Source organism: Sander lucioperca, chromosome 19 (assembly GCF_008315115.2).
Source record: "Sander lucioperca isolate FBNREF2018 chromosome 19, SLUC_FBN_1.2, whole genome shotgun sequence".
Taxonomy (NCBI): domain Eukaryota; kingdom Metazoa; phylum Chordata; class Actinopteri; order Perciformes; family Percidae; genus Sander; species Sander lucioperca.
This window is the reverse complement of record NC_050191.1, coordinates 24,446,899-24,457,329: the sequence shown is the minus strand read 5'-3', so window position 1 is coordinate 24,457,329 and position 10,431 is coordinate 24,446,899. Positions and strand designations below refer to the sequence as shown.

At 40.4% G+C, this 10,431-nt stretch overlaps 1 protein-coding gene across 1 annotated transcript; it reads left to right on the top strand.

Moving 5' to 3' along the window:
* The first annotated feature begins 1,258 nt into the window (after nt 1-1,258).
* On the top strand, nt 1,259-9,242 carry actr10 (actin related protein 10). The gene is made up of 13 exons (XM_031310504.2): nt 1,259-1,472; nt 2,678-2,750; nt 2,842-2,924; nt 3,061-3,169; nt 3,507-3,614; nt 3,947-4,014; nt 4,225-4,304; nt 4,929-4,964; nt 5,684-5,763; nt 5,878-5,951; nt 6,295-6,376; nt 7,955-8,156; nt 8,386-9,242. Exons 1-13 carry the CDS (start codon nt 1,396-1,398, stop codon nt 8,565-8,567), a joined length of 1,254 nt encoding a protein of 417 aa, XP_031166364.1. The 5' UTR covers nt 1,259-1,395; the 3' UTR covers nt 8,568-9,242.
* Nucleotides 9,243-10,431: the final 1,189 nt, after the last annotated feature.

The window sequence follows — 10,431 nt, the reverse complement described above, 5'->3', positions numbered from 1 at the left end:
AGGTTACCTAGTTGTGTTTGCTAGGTTTAAAATAAGCTTAATGCCTAATGCAAACATATTCTTAATGCATAAATTAGATTAAAAGCAGTGAGTTGTTGGTAAATCAATACTAGCTTATACAGTATAGGCTATATGGCTGTTTACAATAATCACATGATAGGCCCTACCTTTACTCACACTTAAAGGGTGGCTTGCAACTGCACATGCAAACGTTGATTTCAATCACATATCTCATATTTTCAGATCTGAAAAATACACGGTTCATTATAATTAAAGTGAACTTTAACAGAAGGAGTCTACATGGGATATGGTTAAGATATTGTGGTTTGTGTGGTGTAAAAGAGCTCTGTTAGAAAACAAGGAGTGAACACAAAAGGTATCAGTGGTTATGCACATGTTCTTACATCGATTATAATGCACTCCCTGCTTCTACATTCCATTAAATTTTGAGCAAATATATCATATAATATAAAATATCATTTTTTGTAAACCGCAGATTTATTTCTGTATGACTACCCTGGCCCTTTCCATTAGCACAGTTAATCCAAAATAGCACAGCATATAGCAGGTGCATGTATGAGCATAAAGTAGGCTACTAGGGAGAAATTGAGTGAAACACCGAATACAGTTAATGATATGGGAATGTGTTATGGTAATTGTATTAAAAATGGTATGATGATTTGCTTGTATTTCCACCAGAGAATCCTGTGGGGACAGAGATACAGTATTACTAAATATGGAGTAGGCTTAGAGTTTGGCCACGCAGAAAAAGTTCCAGTGACCCCCTGTGGTGGTCCAGTGGGGTTACATCATCATCATCATCCATGGGTTACATCATAGACAGTATATAAACGGGTTACATCTGTGTATTGTCAATAGTTAGAGGGACAATCGTTAGAACTTTTTAAGAAACTTTTTTTAACCATTTATTATTACAGCTTTGACAACAGTCCGGCCCCCCCTAAAATACAGGTTTTTTTTCAATGCTTTAAAGAAGACATAGGCCTATACAATAGCTACACAACATAACACAACACATCACAATATCTGCAATATATTGATGGAAATAGTACAATTTTAAATGTAAGCTGATAGAAAATGTACTTTAAACTTGTCTGTACTTTAAGGCTATTTCTAAAGTTTGTTAATGTTTTACTTTTTGTATCTGTAAAGTCTGCATTTGATTGATTCATCTGAAACGTATTTGGTGAAAACTAAGTTTTCATCATTTTGAGCATATTTTGATCAGGCAATCGGTGTGACGTCATCGCGTTTCTGAAGACCCAACCCAACCCAACCGGAAGACAACAGTTTTTTTTTCATCCTTTTGATCGATACGATGCAAATTTGCGACTGTCAACGCTAAGCACTGACATTCTTCATTTAAATAATAAAATGCCCTTATTTGATGGGTTGGGAAGTGGAGGAGAGAAGACTGCGATCGTTATTGACTTAGGAGCAGCATACACAAAGTGAGTAACGTTACCAGTCGTTGGCACGCCTTGTTAACATGGCCGTTCGGTTAGCATCATAAGCTAATGTATATATTTGTTTTCTGAAGTAACTTTACGTTAACCTCCCGTGTCTTGGCACTTTAGCTCGGTCTAATAAAAAACACATGATACATAATTGTATACCGGTAGTAAATTCTGTAGCGTTAGCTAGAAAGCCGGCCAGACAATGCTAACTGACGTTAGACATGTCAGTGTTTAGCTCGTGTTAGCTAATGCCAAATTAAAGCTAAGATAAAATCCAATAAGTAAAGAAAGACAACTGTACTGGACGCCAATAGCCTCGTATAGTCCGCTGCATTGCCAATTATAGTTTTTCAACACCCTACATGTTCGTATTTGGGTCAACTTCCGACAATGAGCCCATTTAATGCTGAAGCTAAACTTTGTCAAAATAATGTAGCTAGCTAGACATGCAGGTATTGAGAAGCTGTTTATTATATTGGTGGAAATTGGATTACATTAGATATAGCTAACTGAACAACACGTCTAAATTTGGCTTCATCAGTCCAGACAAGCTTCTTGTCATTTGTCCGTTGTGAGCCAAATACTAACCCCATGTTGACTCTTATTTAAGTGACCTAAATAGTTTTGTCTGATCTGATAGCTGTCTGATACTAAAAGTTACTTCACCAACCATTATATTTTACACATCTCCCAGCATTTAGGGTATTTACAATAAGCTTGTTACTGGAGATTTACCAAAAATGCTACAATACAATTCTCATTATATTTCGTTGGCAGTGTATATGGCTCCAGTGCTACATAATCCATGTCATCTTGCTGGAGTATTAGGCAAATGTATTATGTTATAAAGATGAGAAACTGTCCTGAGGCAAGTCACATGCAGATCAAGAGGACTGTTCTCTTTTAATAATGATTTCTTTGTCTACAGTTACTGTCTAAACACAGTTGACACAGAGCTGCACTGTTATTTTATTTATATGCAACTCACTAAAAGGATTTTTGCTATTTCATAAAATGATTATATAGCCCTTTGAGCCAAGTCTTCGTATGCAGTTTTGCTTGTGTTCTACAATGTGTAGGAGCCTAAAAAAGGTTACTGATGGCATTATTCTTGCTAGTTACATTATTAAACAGTTATCAGTCTTAATCTTTTCTGCACGGCCTCTTGCAACTCAGCTGACAGTTTCCGTTTCTTACAGATGCGGCTTTGCAGGGGAAACGGGGCCCAGGTTCATAATTCCGAGCGAGATCCGGAAACCGGGACAGCAGCAGGTGAGACACTGCTGTGCTTTGCTGAGTGTAATCATTTGGAAGGATGTTTGGAAGTTGCTAAATATATGTTAATGTGGTGTCTCACTTTCAGGCCATCAAAGTGGTTCAGTACAACATCAATACAGAAGAGCTTTATGTCATCCTCAAAGAGTTTATCCACTTACTATACTTCAGGTGAGACTCTGCTGCATTAGTTATTCATTTTAAGTGTTAAACAGCCTTTATAAATAACATATACCGCTTTTAGATGAAAAATGGAGTGGTCCAGCCTCATCAAATCAAAGTTTGTCTTCCCATTTGTCTCAATCAGGCACCTGCTGGTGAATCCTCGCGACAGAAGGGTGGTCATCATCGAGTCCATCCTCTGCCCGTCTCACTTCAGGGAGACACTCACCAAGGTTTTCTTTAAACAGTTTGAGGTATGGAAACCAACCAGAGAGGTGTTTTATAACTGCAGAAACATGCATATCACAGATGATAGTTATTTAAATATACTTATTTTGTGCTCCAAAATGGGATCAATTTGAAAAGTATAGGGACTTCAGTAAAGAAAGTCCTACAGTAACTTCTTTTTAACTTTACTGACAACCTTGATAGTTTGTGTAAGCTAGTGTGTGTGTGTGTGTATTTGTTTTGTTTGTTTTTTTGGGGGGGGGGGGGTTCCCTTTATTTCAGAGTGACAGTGGATAGACAGGAAAGGTGGGAGATAGAGGCCGCCCCATGTTTTAAGTGTTATTCTTTGATGGTGTTTTCCAGGTGCCCTCTGTGTTGTTTGCTCCAAGCCACCTCATGGCCATCATGACTTTGGGAATCAACTCGGCTCTGGTGATGGACTGTGGCCACACAGAGACGCTGGTGCTACCTGTATCCTTTTTTCCTGTCATCTTGGAGTCGTTGACCATTAAAGGTACACTCCAACTGGTTAGGTAATGGATTTGTTTGCTTTCTTACCCAGAATCAGGAGAGAAGATTGGTATGAGTTTAATCTCTGTTTGTTCAGTCGAGAGAGTGGTCCAGGATACATTTAGCCTAGTCCAGTACAAAGACTGGAAGCAGGGGGCGACTGTCTCACTTTTGATGGATTGCTGATGTGTTCTTTTATTGTTATATGATATTTCTGAATGTGTACATGCAAAAAGAAGCTTTATTGTATTGTGTATAACCTTTATATGCTAATACCTTAACTGTAAAACCAGGTGTATGAGTGCACTCCTATTCTTCCAGCTTGGGAGGCTTTGCCTTTGGGAGGGAAAGCCATTCATAAGTAAGTAGCTCTAACATATTCCAGAGGAGTGTGTGACTTTGCATGTTGTTGTGCTATTTTGTGCACACTTGTCTGTGGAAAGAACACTTCTATATTTACACTTTGCTCCGTGTTGATTGCAAATCTTGTGACTGTAAAATGGAACCTTTTTTTATATTTTCAGATGTGCTTGTTTCCTACCGTAACAGCATGTGTCTGTATTTATTCTAGAGAACTGGATGGACTTCTTGTGGAACAGTGCACTGTGGACACCGACACCACCACTGGGCAGAGTGTACCAGCTGCCATTGGTAATTACCGGAAAATACGTTTTGTCTTTTTTGAAAGGATAAACTGACATGGCCTGCTGATTTGTTTTACAATGCAGAAAAACACAATGGCTTTGACCTGTTATGCATCATTTACTATGCATAAGAGGAACTTGTTTCTGTGTGACATTCGAGTGAAACCCATTCTCAATTTGTGAATTATGCATATGCGTACAGTCTATTTTAGAGTTTTCTCTCCACACTTTTTCTTGATGGAGGAAACTGAAGCGTCGTGTTGAGCTGCGAGAACCACAGCGGCAGCAGAGTTAGAGAAGCTACACTTCTACATCAATAATTAAGACAGCCAGCCGCTTGACTGTTGAATGAACTGCACTTCTGCAGTAAGCACAGAGGGGCTGAGGTCTCTGTACCCAGCCCACAAATCTGAAGTCCATACAGGATTTGTTAATTAACAGTAGTGACAAAATACCAGAAAACCACTGGAACCTGTGTTTGTTCTACATCCTATTTGACACTCGTCCTTTGCTGCAGTGTCAGCTCACACATTCCCCCAAACGCTGATTCCGCCTCATTATAAGTCTAATTTGGAAGTGAAATAAGAGAAATGGCTGATTCGTTTATGTGTGTTTTTCATCTTTTTTTCAGGGACCATCCCAGAGGAGACTGTGGAGGATATCAAGGGTAGGTTTGATGGAGTTTGAAGGATTTAATTATTCCCTTCAAAAGGCAGCATTCCCCAAAGAAAACAACACAAAACTGTGTTTGCTTCCTTCATTACCATCCGTCCACTGGAATATTATCCTAGCTGAAAACTGATGTGTGTTTCATAATGCTGCAGTGGTGGCCTAAAGGTTAAAAGAAACGAGCTTGTGACCGGGTGGTCGTCGGTTCAATCCACAGACCGACAGGATAAAATCTGGGTGGGGAAAGTAAAAGAGCAGCGCTTGTCCCTCCCTCATCACCACCACTGAGGTGCCCTTGAGCAAGGCCCTTAACCCCAACTGCTCCAGTGGAGCTGCTCAGTGGCCAGCAGATCAGACTGCGGTTGTACTGGGCAGCTTCCAGGTATGAATGTGTAACTGTGTGAATGTGACAGGTCGTCGTTGCAAATGAGACTTTGTTCTCAATTGACTTACCTGGATAAATAAAGTAAATATTTATAAAGTAAAATAAAAATAATATTTGCTCGGTTTGTGCTGCAAAATAGCCCATGTCAATTAAGTCATTAAAGTGGTCATTGAGTGCTAATGTGCATTTTCTACCTTTTATAACTTAAAAAAAGAAATACTCATCGGGTAACATTGCCGACAGTCGTTAAGGACATTGGTTAAAATGTTCATCCTTAGTTATAAATGTGTCTTTTAGTTTGGACGTCTGCTCATTAGTTTTGTTTCCTGCAGTCAGAACATGCTTTGTCAGTGACCTGCAGAGAGGCCTCCAGATCCAAGAAGCCAAATTTAACCTGGACGGTGCAGCTGAAGTAAGCGCCATGTTGTTTGTATACTGGTTTTTATATGTAAACAAATGTTTGCATTGAAGATTGCGTTGCTGTAGGTGCATTTACAATTCTCCCTTCTTGTGAATGCGTTTGCAGCGTCCAGCCCCGCCTCCAGATGTTGATTACCCTCTGGATGGTGAGAAAATCTTGCACGTCAAAGGATCAATCAGGTAGTTCATCGAATGATGCTTTTTGTATCTGCCTTTGCCTTTTAAGTGAGACAAGCCCAGATATTTGGTTCTTGATTGTTGTTGTTGTAAACTCCAATGTCTTTCAACTTGAGGCATTTCCACGGGTTTTTGTATTCTTATTTTTAGTTAGGTTTCCCTTTGTCGCGGTAGAAGGTCCTTCTGTAAAATGAGAAGCTTGGAATCTTGGTGTGTCTCATTGCTGTACCGCCTATCTGTGGGACAATACATACATTTGTCTTTTTAAACTGCTTGTTGTCCGCTCTTTGTCTTTAAATGTCTGTCACATAGTCACTCGTTAGATTTTCTCTCTTTTTTTCTCCAGGGACTCTGTGATGGAGATCCTGTTTGAACAGGACAATGAAGAGAAGAGTGTGGCCTCTCTGATACTTGATGCTCTGGTCAAGGTAGAGAAAAGTTATTCATTCTAGATGTCTTGGCAAGTTTGAGGGCAAGATGTTGTGTTTATGAGCAATCACTTACTTGATGCGGTATAAAAGTAACAAAACTGGAAGATTTAAAAAAAAAAAAAAAAAAAAAAAAAGTTTGTTCCTGACCTCGACAGGAAATGAGCGTTGGAAAGTAGAGCAGGGAAACTTCATTTGAAGCTTAACACCTTTTAATCTGAGGGTGTAATATATCTGTCTGCCCTGAATCTTATTTCTTTTACACAAATACCACACAATCCAAGGTCTTAATTACGTTATTGATGTTATTAGAATACATTGACACCTCTTAAATCTACGGAAATTAAACTTTATTTAAAAGTTTCCCCTGTTTTAGAGTATGCATGTTGCAGCAATATCGTATGATCTTGCCTGGCTCTCTTTACCATCTTTTGTGCCTTGGTGTTGACATTATTTCATTTGGATATATCTTCCCTTGTGGTGGATAGCCGTTGGAAACAGTTTGGGCCAATTTCCCTTCTGTTAGTCTCGTTTTGCCAGACCCTCCTCCAAAGCGCGCTGGACGAGGGTCTGGCTACTCCACACATAGCATTCGGGAGTGGGAAGAAAACGTGCTCTGGTTTATTGCCATTTCTTTAAACCAATCACAATCGTCTTGGGCAGTGCTAAGCGCCGGAGAAAAGCCGCTGCAAAATAGGCTCGGAAGGAACTTGTTTTGGTGAAACGTGTACGTTTAAAAGTTGTTTTAGTCGTACAACAGAAAACTCAGATTGGACAGATAGTCTAGCTAGCTGTCTGGATTTACCCTGTAGAGATCTGAGAAAAGGTTAACCGTAGTCCTCATAAATCCACCGGAATTTAAAATGCAAACACAAAGGAAGCCCAAGGTAACGGATATCCGGCCTAATTGAGTGAAATCCAGTGGCTTTTCTGGCGGCAACAGAATGATCCCAGAAGTGGAACGTCGAGGATATAGACTACCCTTCTGTAAACATTCAGTATCTTTGGCAGATGGAAAGCAGCAACCCAGTTTTGTTCGCCGTGGAGTTGAGTGTACAGTTTGACTCAGTGCGGTTGCTATGGCAACACTCAACTGAGGCCATTCCATGTAACTAAGACCAGTTCTGTTGTCAATGTGGGGCTCCAGTCAGCACCGGACAGCCTCATTAATCTCAGTGGGTACAGCAGCAACAGACATTACACAGCCTCAGGCTTGAACTGCTACAGCAATACGTTTAAACCCCGAGCTGTGCACTACTCTACTCATTATATATTGATATATCACCAGAGAAGGCACTGCAGTAATGCCCACTTCAGCTACTTTCATCCATCACAATTTCTTTTAGTCCGCACCTGTCCTGAAAACCAGAAAGTGCAGTCCTGTAGTGGTGGAACTGCTGCTTCCTGCTGCCTCATGGTTTTCTCCTACTGCACTGGCTGTGGACATAGATGACCTATTGAAAACATGTTTTCATTGTAATCTATCTCTAATCGGTCATGTCAGGGTGGAGCGAACAGATGAAAGCATGAAATGTAAATGATCTAATTTGGAAAATGTGCGATTGTGTTTCCCTGTAGTGCCCCATTGACACACGTAAGGTGCTCTCAGAGAACCTGGTGGTGATCGGAGGCACGGCCATGCTGCCGGGTTTCCTGCACCGTCTGCTGGCCGAGCTACGCCTCCTTGTGGAGAAACCCAAGTACAGCAACGTGCTGGCTAGCAAGAGCTTGCGTTTACACGCTCCACCTGCCAAGCCCAACTGCACCGCCTGGCTCGGAGGTCAGATAATGAGTTTTTATTTGAATATTTATTATTATCTGCTGAACTGAAGGCTTTCCCAGAATGCAAATAATAACTAAAATAAAAACACTGCAGCATCGGTATATTGCAGAAACCATAATGTCTTTTTTTATGCAAGAAGAATTTGGAAAAATATTTCTTCATGCCCTCTTGTATCATTTGGAAAGCTCTCCCTGTGTTCATACTGTCCTCTGCTGTCCTCAAACAGGTGCTATCTTCGGGGCACTGCAGGACATCCTGGGCAGCAGGTCAGTGTCACGAGACTACTACAACCAGACAGGCCGCATCCCAGACTGGTGCTGCTTGAGCTCCCCTCCTCCCGAGTCCATCTACGAAGCAGGGAAGACGCCTCCTCCCCTCATGAAGAAAGCCTTCTCCACAGAGAAGTAGAGTGATCTGTAACATAATTCTAACGATGTACTCTCCTTTACTCCACGTGATAGACCAGTTCAGTAATCTTAAACGTAACAGCGCAACTCAAGTCTTGTTAATGTGTTAACTACATCAAACAAACAGCTCTAGATGTTTTTAATGTCTAGTAGTCACACGCGCGTTTTTGTATGCAGATGATTGTGGACTGTTTGATGATCGGGCGAGCTGGTTTCTGACCTCCCCAGTAAGAACAGATGTTGGGATTTTAGACGTTTACATTGATATTCTACAAGTGTTAGAATTTCAAATAGGTCTTGTGCTACACGCAGCCGTGTCTTCGGTTTCATTTTACATCTCATTGAGGAAGACTGAACCTGTACGTGCTCACTCTCACTTCACCTATTTCTGCATTTTGTTAGCATTAAGACTGAAAAAACACATCATGTTCAGCAGAAATGTTTCCAACGATTACGAAATTGTGCTTTAGTAATCCCTTTTCCAGCAAAAAAATGTTGCTCAACTCTGCTGACGTTTTTCCAGTGTGATGTATGATAAAGTGTGGAGAACTGACTGCGTTTTTGACGGTAATGTCCCATGGAAGTCTTTCCAAAAAGAAAGAAAGTTGAACTTATTTATTGTTTGGATCTCGCAGTGTAAAGTCATTGTTGAACTCAATAAAGGCCCTGCACACTCCCAAAGGTGTTCTCAGTTATTTCATGTTAAAATGGGGTGGAGGTATCCTGGGAGATACTAAGTCGTCCCAACTTTAAGAAGTGGTAGCACATGTAACAGGACGGTCAGGGAGATGTGAATTAGTCAAGATCTGAAACACATCCACTCTGAGCAGTGGTCTAATCAAGCTAAATAATTTAAATCACCTGTGTGTGTGTGTGTGTGTGTGTGTGTGTGTGTGTGTGTGTGGACTGTTGTTGTTGTTTACAGGCTTTAAACCATCTTCCAAACTGTCAGACTTGCTTTTTTTTTGCCCTTTTTATTCTAGAATGGCATATGTTTAAAAAGAAAAATGAGTAACTCAAATATTTTATAAAGAAATCGCCGATTGGAGTGCTATTTTTGTGTTAAGACAGCTTATAGACACCATCCTAAACTATGAACAACATTCCCATTGCAGAAGTCTTGAAACAGTCCACATACCTACTTCCAATAGATAGAAATCAAGTAGACTAATTTGTGCAACACAGCTCACTGCAGTGTCTTTATAGATTATGAAAACACTTTTTTCCAGAGTACTGCCACGGTTGCTGCCAAAATGATTGTTGTCTATGATGTTTTCTGTTTTTTTACCCCGACTTAAATATCTGAGCTACAAATTTGCACAGTATCGTAAGGAAATGTCATGTTTTTTCAGGCCTCATATCATCTCTGAATGTCTTACCAAAAATGTTGGAGGAAACACTGGAATGGTTGCCAGCGATCATTCTAGCTGTAAATACAGTAACAACAAGGAAATGCAAACATCTCTCACTTCCAAACCAAAAGAATGCAGTGTTAATTTATCCATGTGAGCTTTACCTGATAAATCAATGCAGAGTAAGTTGCAGCCACCTTGAGTGTACTCCATGGAGTAAACTATAGATAGTTAGGCCAGTATGTAGCAGGAAAACATTAACTGGATCTACATAAGCCAACAGAATACAATCCATCTATGGAGTTTTGGCAAGGGGGTAAGCTTCTCCTCGGAACGCGTAGCTCCTATGGCGCCATTTTGATGCTAACATGCCATCACCTCCCGTTGGCATTCCATTGACTGCCATTCATTTTGGCGCCACTTTGACAGCGAATAACTTTACATCTGAAGCGTTTAAAGACTCTATTTGTCCATTGTTTATTTCTAAAGAAACACGACAATGTATAAAAGGCT